General features: G+C 61.2%; 1 protein-coding gene across 1 annotated transcript; it reads right to left on the bottom strand.

Annotated features, from left to right (window-relative positions):
- Positions 1-3,300: 3,300 nt before the first annotated feature.
- On the bottom strand, positions 3,301-10,938 carry TCEA3 (transcription elongation factor A3). The gene is made up of 14 exons (XM_069803288.1): positions 10,644-10,938; positions 8,916-8,978; positions 8,685-8,790; positions 8,178-8,325; positions 7,799-7,867; positions 7,501-7,569; positions 7,293-7,373; positions 6,919-6,996; positions 6,664-6,818; positions 6,181-6,242; positions 5,046-5,195; positions 4,291-4,437; positions 4,114-4,185; positions 3,301-3,978 (listed from the first exon to the last, which is right to left on the bottom strand). Exons 1-14 carry the CDS (start codon positions 10,710-10,712, stop codon positions 3,970-3,972), a joined length of 1,278 nt encoding a protein of 425 aa, XP_069659389.1. The 5' UTR covers positions 10,713-10,938; the 3' UTR covers positions 3,301-3,969.
- Positions 10,939-11,675: the final 737 nt, after the last annotated feature.

Consider the following 11,675-nt stretch of genomic DNA (forward strand, 5'->3'; position numbering starts at 1 on the left):
AGCTGTGCCATCCTCTTTCCAAGAAGCCCAGGTACATGGTTGTCCTGGTTTCAGCTGGGATGTAGTTAGCTGTCTTCCTAGCAGCTGGTACAGTGCTATGTTTTGAGTTCAGTGTGTGAAGAATGTTGATAACACTGATGTTTTCAGTTGTTGCTCAGTAGTGTTTAGATTAGAGTCAAGGATTTTTCAGCTTCTCATGCCCAGCCAGGGCACCTGACCCAAACTGGCCAACAGGGTATTCCATACCATGGGATGTCCCATCTAGTTTAGGAACTGGGAAGTGGGGGGGGCAGGGATTCGCCGCTCGGGGACTGGCTGGGTGTCGGTCGGCGGGTGGTGAGCAATTGCCCTGCGCATCATTTGTACATTTCAATCCTTTTATTACTACTGTTGTCATTTTATTAGTGTTATCATTATCATTATTAGTCTCTTCTTTTCTGTTCTATTAAATCGTTCTTATCTCAACCCAGGAGTTTTACTTCTTCTTCCTGATTTTCTCCCCCATCCCACTGGATGGGGGGGGAGTGAGTGAGCGGCTGCGTGGTGCTTAGTTGCTGGCTGGGGTTAAACCACGACAATGGTGAGCCCTGGCCGAGGGTCCACCCGAGACCAGCCCTCCCGGAGTAGGGGGGTCAGGACCCACCACCTCCCGCTCCACCCCTGTGGACAGGGACCCGCCATCCTGCTTTGGGGGGGCCAGCAAGCGGGGCCGGGGGGGTTAGCGAAGCATGGAGCGAGAGGATGGGGAAATGAGGTTGCCAAGGAAACTGCTGAACAGCAAAGCGCTGATTTTTTTTTGTCAGGGCTGGAAAAAATGCGGGGGAGAAGGGCAGCGGCGAAGACCCACGATGCGGGCGAGCTGGGGGGCTGGGGGTTTGAAGTCTGGGCAAGCTGGGATTGCAAAGCAAAATGTGGATGCTCAGGTGTCTGTGTGCTGGATTCTGCATCTGTGGGACAGTGTCCCTTGGGGGTGGCTGAGGGCAGGCCATGGAGAAGGGATGCAGTCTGGTGGCACCAGCAGTGGCTGTCCCCTGTCACTGCGGAGGCACAGGGATCTGGCTGGGGGGGGTGGTTGTTTGAAGCATTGCAGGTTGTACATTACAAATAATTCCTCCATCACATTGAGGAGTCAGCGGCTCACACAGGGCAAGGCAGGGACAGGCTGGAAGAGGCAGGAGCCTCTGCTGAAGCTTCAGAGCATCCCAAACCTGGAGCTGGGGGGTGTGCAAAGCCACCGTGGGAGCCCTCCAGGCTCTCCATGCACCTAGCAGGGACTGTACAGGCCTCACCATCATTGCAAGGTCATGAACAGCCCCAGGTGGAGCCAGGCCACCCACTCCCAAGAGCTCAGTTCAACCCAGGGCTGCAAAGGAGCTCTGGAGCTCCTGAGGGCTCTCGGCTGAGCCTCCCTGCCTGCAGAGGCTGTGCAGGCAGCAGAAGGGCAGGGGAAGGAACCAGCATTAGCATTTGCTGTTTGAAGTCATGGCTACGCCTCTTGAGGACTGATGAAAAATCAGAATTGAAGTGCCCACTTCCCCCAAAGTTCAAGAGTGAGCTCCTGGGCTGAGTGCTGGCAAGACAGGCACCTGCCAGGTTTCTTGCCTGTACTCATTCCTTGCCAGGCTGGGGAATGCGGAGGGGAGGAGGGGATGGTCACCTGCGGAGGAGGGAGGGGAAAGCCCTGGGGACATGGCACCTATGGGGCTGACAGCTGGGGAGGGGACAGCAGGATCTCACAGGGGGCTCAGCCAGACCCCAAATGCTGTCAGCCATCCCAGTTTGGGGACTGGAAATCTGGGAACTGGGGTTTTGTCACACACACACACAGGGATGTTTGTGCCCTCCCCGTGGAGCTCAGCTTGGGGCAGTGTCCCCAAGAGCCACCCAGAGCCCATTTAAACCCCTGGAAACAGCTGGATGCCAGAGACCCCCTCGCTGTCCCTGCCCCAGTGACACCCGCCAGCTGTGTCGCAGGGGGCCGGATCCTGCATCCCCCAGAGCCAGAGCATCCTTCAGGGCCAGGAACTCCCTTGGCCCCAGGCGGGTGCGAAAACCCTCCCGGAGTGTTGGGGGGCCTTGCATGGATGGCAGGGGAGCCTTCAGCAGTGCCCAGCTCTCCGGTTTGCCTTCCCTGCTCCCTTTCCTCCGCTGGGATTTCTCAGGGGACCTGGTGGGAGGTAGGGTGGAGGAGTGATGTTTCCCCTGGGGACATGTGCCCTGCAGGACAGATGGACACACGGGGATGCCATGAGCTCCATCACAAAGCGTTCGGGGCCAGGCTCCCTCCAGTATTGCTCAGACACCTTTACCGGACTGCACTGCAAAAAATATAGGTCCTAATCTCCCCGTTTCAGCCTTGTCCCACCCAAACGTGCCCTGTTGCACCCTGGGGACAGCACGTGAGCCCCGGTCCTGCATGCTGCTGGCGCGGTGCTGCCCGTCCTGCGCTCCCCTTGCCGCACAAGGTCACGCTGATGTTTTATTCATCCCCCACAATCCACTATATTCCTTAATTGCATCCACACGCACTTTGCAAGTGTAAATAATTGCCTTGGAGGCTTATTAATCACTTTGGCGTGCTAACAAGCACCACAGCCCAAAGCACACTCTCAGGGGGCTCAGGGGTGTCCGACCCTTCCCTGGGCTGCCAAGAGCCCCAGAGACTGAGGGGTTAGCACCCAAATCTGGGTGCAAACTGCCTTGAGCGCTGCCTGGGGAAAAAATTCACACCTCAGCCCAAGAATAAAAAAATTAACGATCCATTAATCCAACAGCTCCACCGTCCTCCTCCGGTCCTGCCCATCGGCTCGCGCAGGCGCAGGAGCAGGACCCTCATCCCCTGTCACCTGCCGTCACCGTGACCTTACCTGTGTCCCCGTCACATCTCGCTGCCTCTGAACAGAGCCGCTGGGAGAGGCTGGTGGCAGCAAGGGACAGGCTCGGTGCCACGAGGCTCCATCCTGCACCTTCTGTAGCCAAAGGTGCATCTCTCGGTCGGTCCCCAATGCCCCTTCCCTGGAAAACCCTCCCGGCTGTCAGTGGAGGTGCTGCCCTGCCATGGGACAGCCTTCAGCATCCAGACCCAGCCAGGGAGCTGCTCCGGCCTTAATTAAAGGTCTTTAATCACCAGGCAGGTGATGGATGAGCATCAAGCTACCGTTACATCTCAAGATGGTGGATTCAAGACACATGCTGGAGCTGAGCGGGGGTTCTTGGAGAACCAAGAGGCTCGAGCCGGCAGGGAGTGTGAACTGAGACACAGGTCCCAACCCCGCTTCAGAAAGCAGTCTGTGCCGCAGAGACAGTTCACACCTTTATTGCTCTAGCGGAATGGGTTTTCCCCACTCCTTTCCCCCCATCCCTTCTTCTTTCCTGGGGGGACAGTGCCCTCAAGCCAGGATGGATGGTCCACGTGTCACAGAGCAGAGGAACACGGTGGCATCCCACCGGCATCCGAACCCCTTGCAGCCACCCTGTCTCCCTCCATGTCCTCCCACTGCGTGCCCTTAGGTGAGGAAGAAGGTGTTTGGGTTAAAACCTGGCCCTTTCCCACCCCCAGCCCCCAGGACAGTGGCACAGCCCTACGTCCACAGGGTATCGTCCCTCCTGTCCCCAAATCATCCAAGTCCAGGTTTCCCCCAGGGAAGGGCAAGCTGCCCAGGTCAGACCAGTCTCCCTTTCCACAGATGTCTCCGTTCCCAGTGGGCTCCCAGCACACCCCAAGCAAAAGGCAAGTATTTACAGGGAGGAACCGCTTGAATTCACTAGGGTCTTCTCAAGCAAACCCGCCTGTTGCCAGAGCCTGGCTCCCCGGGACATTTGAGGGAGCCCAGTGCAAGGAAACAGGGAGCCGGGGTGTAGGGACCGACACTGCCCCATCACCCTCCCTCCCCATGCCGGCTGCCCGATGTGGCCGTCACAGCATCCCGTCTCACACCACGTTCCCTCCAGCCCCGTCACTGGGCACCATCAGCAGAACTGCAGGAGAAGCAGAGCCCAAGGTGGGTGGTGAGTCCTCATCCAGCACCCCCGGCATGGTTTCAGGGGGTTCTGCTATCCCCCCGGGCTGGGGAAGGGTTGGGGTGCCCGGAGCCCCCCTGGCTGGGCACAGACCTTCCAGCGGTTTCCACATTCGTTGCACAGCACAAATGTCGTCATGGGCTCGTCGGCGCTGCGCGTCTGCACCTAGGATGGAGCAGGCAGCTGGGTCAGCAGAGACCCCTCTGGCATTCCCCATAATCGGGCTCCCCTGGGGACAGGGGGGAGCCCTGGGGACTTTGCAGGGCTGACCTGGTTGTACGTGCAGTTCTTCTTCTTGCACTTGCCGCACTGGAAGAGGTCGGTGACGGTGCCACCTGTCTTGGCCATCTGGTGCTCCCGGATGGCCTCCTGGGTCATGGCGTTCCTCAGCTCCTTCAGCTCATCGCTGGCCATCTCCTGCCACCAGCACCAGCCCGGCAGGGTCAGTGCTGCCGCGGCTCTGCCCGGGGGCTCGCAGCCAAGACGGCACAGGGGGCAAGCCACAGTGGTCCAGCACCCTCCCCATCCTCTCCAGAACCAGGACCGCTCACTGAGCTTTCTGGAGGGCTCAGGCCCAACCAGATGAAACAAACCACCCCATCCTCAAACCTAAACTGCTGCCTGCGGAGACCTGGCTCCCCGCGGAGGGAGCTGCGCTCCAGGAGCTTGATTTGGGGACGCCGGTTGAGGGGGAGGAATGAGGACCCTCAACCCTGACTCCTGCCAGTCTGACATCCCACACCCGGCTCTGTGATGGGCTGGGGGGCTGCAAGGGTCTGGGGGGACCAGGCAGTGCCCTTTGCTTTCTCCCTATGCCTGATGCTCCCCAGCACCAGGGTGGGACAGGGAGATGCTGGGACAAGCCCAGTGTGGATGCCACCAAGCCAAGACCCAGCCAGCCCTTGGGCACCAGCACAACCTCCGCGAGCAGAGGCTGGGGGGGTGGGGAGGGGTCTCAGACCCCACAGAGGCAGCATGGACGTGGTCCACAAGAGCCAGCCCCGTGCCCCCACCCTGCTCCCCACCTCGGCGGTCATGCGGGCGATGAGGCTGGGCACGATGGCCCCGCACAGCACGTTCCTCCGCAGGCTGGGGTTCTTGGGGTCCTTCAGGTTGCTGATCCTGCTCCGCACCCGGTTGCGATACTTCATGTCCGTGCTCTTCAGCTCCTGGAAGATATGTGGGGTCCGTCAAGGAATCAAGGAGGCAAGGTAGGGGGTTGCCAGCCCCGTGGGCACTTGCTGCTGCTCTGGACTCAGTGGTGTTGATTGCCATCAGGGCCAGTGCCCACGTGCATGTGGAGGTGGTCGATCTCCTTGGGGGACCGTGGGGGGGGTCTCCCCCTCCTTGGGTTCAGTAGGATGAAGCACAGCTTGGGATGGGGAGAGGAAAACAACTTTGCATTTCCCTGCTGTGACACCCAAAGGCTGTCGGGGCACAGGGAACGTCACCAAGCCCTGTGCTGGGACATGAGTTCATGGTGCAGAGGACTCAGCCCGCTCTCCTCCTCCCAGGCTGGCCAAAAAGCCGGTGGCTGCCTGCATGGATGCAGGCAGGCTGGCCAAAAAGCCTGTGGCTGCCTGCATGGATGCAGGCAGGCAGGCTGAGGTGGCAGCTTTGGGGTCCTGCGAGGCCCCAGGCACACATGGCCAGAATTCGGGATGCGCCAAAAATCGAAGCATACCCAGGAGGAGGAACCATCTTGGGGCTGGTCCCAGTCTTGGGGGGCTGCCAGGAGACCCCCAAGCCTTGAGCTGGGAGTGAACAGAGGTGGCTCCATCCCTGCCAGTGTGGCACAGCCCGGGCACTGCAAAGGACCAGGGCTGGCAGGAGACACCGGCACCCACAGCAGACTCAAAAAAGAGACTTTGGCTGGGCTTGGCTTTTATTTCCCCACGAATGAAGGCAGGTCCCTGAGCAGAGGGGTTTGGGGGGGAACACACAGACCCTTGGACTAAGGCAGGTGCCATGGGGATGCTCTGCTCAGCATCAGCCTCTAACCAAGGTCTGGGCTCCCTCTGCAGGCAACAGGGACAGCAAAGCCCGTCTGTCACCCTGTCCTTGTCCCTGCCACCCTCTGTCCTGTCCCCACCACTGCTCTTGAGCCCATGTATGTGTCCCCCAACAGATGGAGCCTGGGGACTTCCAGCCCCCCCAAAGGATATGGTCTTCGATCTCCGATGCCATCTTCTCACAGTTGACACCAAACTCCTTGTAGTCATCTAAAGGGCAGAGAGGCCGAGGGGTGACTTACTTAGGCATGAAACCAGTCAGGTCTCACCGTGCACCAAGGAATCCCCCAAAAAATCTCACCTCTCCCACTAGACTTGTCCCATGCACCCCATCTCCAAAAAGCCCTGGTTTTACCCAACCTGAACCCTGAATTAACTTCCTTATGAAGACCCCATCCAATCCCTTATTGGACACCCTACCAACCTCCTTTTCTTTCCTTTTGGAGCTGAACATGGAGCTATGAGCTAGAGCTGCAGTTTATTTGCCAGTCCAAGGTGAGTTTGCTGTTGCGGGGCTGCAGGTGCCCCAGGACGCAGACCCTCACTTGTTATTGTAGGGTTGCTCCTATTAGGGCCGTCCCATAGTAGAAACAGCCCAGTTTAGCCTCCAGCACCCCCCAGACCCGCTCACCATCCATGCGGAGGGCGGCCGTCAGCATCTCGATGCACTTGTCCCGCACTGAGTCCCCCGTGAGATAGCAGGGGGCCAGGAGGCAGGGGCTGGGCGAGAAGGGGGGGCTGGTGGGGGTCCGCGGCGTCTCCGGTTTGGCCTTGCTGCTGTTGGCTCTGCAGGGGTGCACGGGGAGGACAGGCAGGTACCAGGGTCCTGGCACAGCCCCAGGGGACCTGCCGGGGGTCCCGTGGCAGTGGGATGGGTCTCTCCTACCTTTCCTCCTTGCTGTCGCTGGAGTTTCTCCGAGAGCCGGTGGGAGCTGGCGAGGGGCTGGTGCCCACAGAGGATCTCCTGGGGGTGGCATGGAAGGGGACAGTGGGAATGACACCAGAAACGGGGCAGGCAGGGCAGGGGGCAGGGGTTGGTGGCAGGACCTTGGGCACCAGCACATCAATGTGAGCGCTTGGAAGCCAACAGGAATCTCCCCGTGGGAGGATTTGCACCCAGGAGGAATGTCCCAGTGCCCATGGCAGGATCAGTGCTCCCAGCCACCTCTACCCACCCCGGATGCAGGTCCCATGGTCCGAGCATCCCCAAAGGGGATCCCCAAAGCATCCCCAGGCTGCCCAGGGACACCTCCTCCTTACCTCTCCCCTGACGGTCTCTTCTGCGGGGAGGAAGAGGAGACGGCCGAGGTGGTGGAGGACCTTGAGTCAGCAGAGTCTCTCCTGGCAGGACAAGCCCCGTGTCAGAAGGCAGCAATAGGGACCAGGCGGTGGGTCCAGACCCCCAGCCGCAGCCCGGCGAGGGGCTGGAGTCTGACCTCTCCCAAATGCCTCCAGCCCAGGCACCCACCTCTCTTTCTTGCCATCCAGAGGTGACTTCTTCGAGGACGCAGTGGGGCTCCGGCCATCACTGGACTCTCTTCACCACAGAAACCCAAAGGAAGGGAGAGATGCTCTCAGCGAGCCCAGTCCCAGCATCCCCTGGCATGATCTGGTGAGCCAGATCCTGCCTGCCCATCCGCACACCCCATCCCCAGCCAACTCATCCCTGAGCTCCACCAGCCCCCAGGCTGCCAGCAAAGCCTCCCCCAAGCTGGCAGTGCCTGGCAGAGCCAGGCACAAGGGTCGATGTGCCCTTTGGCAGGTACCTCTCCGAGACGGAGTCGGCAGGGTGGCCCCGGGGAGTGACGGCATGAGAGCTGGACTTGCTGGGCTTCCTAGGGACAGAGAGAGTGGGGCAGGATCAGACAAGCACCATTAAAACAGCCCTCACCTAGGGAATAAATAGCATTAAAGAAGTGAAAAGAAAAAAAAATGCCCTTTCTCCCTCCTCTCACTGAAAGCTGCCCTGGTGCTGCCGTGGCTGCAGGCAACCACCCTTTGGTTCTCCAGCTGTGCTGTCAGCACCCGCAGATATGGATAAACCAAACAACTCATAAGGAATGAGCAGAGGGTGTTCCCGTATCGGCCCCACCGATGCCTTGGCCATGCGGCTGGTGCCCCCCAACAGCGGGCAGGAGCCCCCACCTCTCCTTGTGCTTCTCCCTGTGCTTCTCAGCTGAGCTCTTGGGGTGCTTCGCCCCTTCGTTGGGGCAGCTGGGAAAATCCAGCCCCTTCTCTTTCTTCTCCTTCTCCCCATCCGTGTCCTTCTCCTTCTTCGGGGTGGTGGAGGGCTCTGGGGGAAGGATTTGGGTGTCAGAGGCATGGCCTAAACCAGTGCAGGGCACCTGGGGAGCTGCATCCCAGGGTGGGGGGATGGTTGGGGGGATGCTCAGCCCTTGGGGGGCACACACTGATTTATACCACTCCATCCCGGAGCAAAAATGAGCCCCTGGAAAATCCATCAAGTCTGTGCATTGCCTGCCAGGACTCAGTTATGGTGGCTGCAAGGCATGGGAGCCTGCACGTCCCAGCTTGGGACCGATCCCACCCTGACCTCCCCTGGACAGCATCAGGGGTTTGGGGTGCCGGGATGGCCCAGGGAGGGTTTGGGCTTTGGGGGGGGGGTTCCTGCTTCCCCGCAGCATCGCTCACCCAGCAGCCGCTTCCAGTTCTTGATGAGGATTTTGGCCGAGGCCACCACCTCTTCGTCCGAGCAGTGTTTCCGCACCGAGTTGACGGCCACCCCGATCCGCGTGGTCTGGGGATGCATGGCAGAGATGTGTCCTTAGGGATGTGCCGGTTGGCACGGGGGGGACAGGACAAGCCACCCCATGGGGTGTCCCCCTGCCAGCAACTGCTGCCCCCCCCCCCAGACCCCCTCACCTGGAGCAGCTGGATGGTCATGGTGTAGCCTGTGAGGGACTTGAGCAGATCCAGAGCCCCCTCCTAGGGTGGGGAGAAGCCACGGGGGCCCTTGAGGAGCCGGAGAGAAATGGGGGGGGCTGCACTGAGGCAGCCTGCGTCTCCCCTTTCCTCTTGCCAGCACCAGGCAGTGCTGGGGAGGGGACGCCAAGGGGACACAAAGCAGCCCTGGGTCAGTCCCTAGATGCCTGACCTTCCGCAGCGATGCACTCATAGAAAAATCCCAAACCCAAATCCTGCTGGATCATCCTGGCGCGGGGTCACGTCTCCTGGCTGGGAAGTAGGACCTTCCCTTAAAGCTCGGGAAAACCCCTCCATAAGGAAACTCTGGGCTGCCAGGAGCTGGGGACAGCCAGGGGACACTTGAGTGTCCCCATACAGGGGTGTGAGGGTCCGCGGGACACCCACCCGCAGGGTTTCAGCCCGACCCTAGGCATGCAGCGGCTGCAGGGCTAAACATAGCCCCGGCACGGAGCCATCCTCCTCCTCCATGGTATTTTTAGAGCCCCAGTAGCAGACGCCAGCTCCCAGGTATCCCCCTCCACAGGGGACACAGCCCTGCACCGGGCTGGACCCCCATCCCACCATAAGGGGCCAGATCTGGCCCTCTGGGTACGACGGGTGCAGGGGATGTCCCCACGCTGTGGCCGGACCCTGACTCTGTTTCCCTCCCCAGAGCACAGGCATGGGGCTGTGGAACAGGAGGGCTGGGCAGGATCAGTCCCTTGACCCCAGCGTAATTCCCGGCAGGGAAGAGAGCCCGGGTGGCTCCCATGGTTCGGTTCCAAGTGTTGGCATCCCAAAAAAATATCGGATCTGGGGGACGGCAGTGCTGCTCCCTCCCCACCCCCACCCCCCCGGCACTGGGGAGCCTGTACCTCATCGGGGCAAAGGCCGGTGGAAATCGTCAAATATTAACTTTAAGGGCCAGGCTCAACTCTGCTCGCCCATGCGTAACCAGACGGCCAGGATCCCCAGATGGATCCTCGCCTGGTGCAAAGTGTGGCAGGGCCAGATCCTGGCTTCCCCCCCGCAGCACGTCATCGCCAAAGCCACCCTGGAGCCCCCACCCCTCCATTTGCACGCTTGCACGCGCTTGTGCAACAGGCAGGGCTGTGGCTGGGTCTGTGGCTGGGTCGTGTCCCCCAGCCCGGTCCCCCCCGGGGGAGTTTTCCCTTGCTCGGGGCTGAGCCTACGGCACTGGCCCTGGACCCGATCGGGTGTTGGTGGCCGGGCTGGTGGCCAAGCACCTGTCGCCCACGTTTGCCTGGGGTCCCACGCCACCCAGGGGTACTGGGAGCGACCACCCCTGGGACAGACCCCCCCCGTCTTGCTCCCAACTCCCAACAGCCAGGAGCAATGGGGTGCAGGAGAGCCCCAAATTAGAGCTAAAATAAAATACTCCTGGGTGCTGGCTCCGACGTTGCGAGGCTGGGCTGGGGTGGCACAGGCAGCACCCCGGGGTGCTGGTGGCACCGGTGGGTGCTCAGCACCGCCTGGACCCGCTCAGGTCCTCTGGGACTGCGAGCAACGGGGGGGTTAAAGAGAAACCCCCCCCTCTTTCCCTCCCTCCCCTGTCCCAAGCCACGCTGCAACATCCAAACACGCATGCACACATGTGCAAACATGCACGAGCGTGCAAACACGCACACGCGTGCACATCCATCCCAAGGGGCTCAGCCACCTTACCGTGCTCTTCCTGGCCACCATCTTATCCAATTTCTTGGCAATCCGGACCAGCTCCTCAGCAGGCCCCATGCCGGCGGCTCACGGCTCGCCGGGCTTCGGCGGTCGGTGGAGCAAAACCGAGGCGGCAGCGGGCAGAGCTGGGTGCTGCCGGCATGGGGGTTCGGGCAGGGGTGGGAAGCGGCAGCTGGGCTGGAAAAGAGCAGAGAAGGGGGGGAAAAAAAAGGGAAAAGAAAGGGAAGGGAAGGGAGAGAAAGCAGAAAGGAGGTGGGGCTGTCCCGGCCAGTTATAAACTCCTGCCAGGCAGGCGAACTAGCACGGGGAAGGGCTAAATATAGCTAAGAGTGCCGGGCAGGGCCACGATTGCAGGAGCTGGGGGGAGGCGCGTGCCGGGGTGCACCGGGACGCACGCCTGTCCCGGCCGGAGAGGAGCCCATGGGTGCCGAGGGGCCGGAGGAGCCGCTTGCATCGGGGCTGGAGCCTGGTGTTGGCAAGGAGAGGGCCTGAGACGTGGCTTTGCCGCCGGGATGGCTCAGCCAGGGATTCCCGATGGGCGCGGGTGCGATGCGGCGCGGTGCAAGATCTGCACGCCCAGGGGTTGCTCTTGCCAAACCCGGTGTCCTGCAGCAGCGAGTTCCCGGGGGGAACAAGTCGCGATAACAAATGACACCCCAACGCCTCCCGCAGCCTTTTAAGCCTGGCAGGTGCTAAGGCTGCACCAGCATTTGCTCTCCTGAGCCCCCCCAGGAGCACCAGGTACACAGCGTGCCAGCCCGCCGTGGGGACCAGGAGCCCCCCAAGCACTGGCCGAATGGGTAGTAGTGGTGGGTACCACGGTGGCGATGCTGTCCCCAGGCTCGAGCGGTACAGGCGGTTGGGCTGGGTGGGTGATGGCAAGTGTGCCACCCTCGCTTGTCCCTGCTCCGCCACCCTACAGGGGTGGCCATAGGGTGAGCACCCCGCTCTGGGCTGGGCTGGCTCCATCCCCGTGCGCAGGGAGGATGCCCGTGCCCCAGCCTGGCCCCACATGGCACA

The sequence above is a fragment of the Haliaeetus albicilla genome, chromosome 16 (genome assembly GCF_947461875.1).
Source record: "Haliaeetus albicilla chromosome 16, bHalAlb1.1, whole genome shotgun sequence".
Taxonomy (NCBI): Eukaryota; Metazoa; Chordata; class Aves; order Accipitriformes; family Accipitridae; genus Haliaeetus; species Haliaeetus albicilla.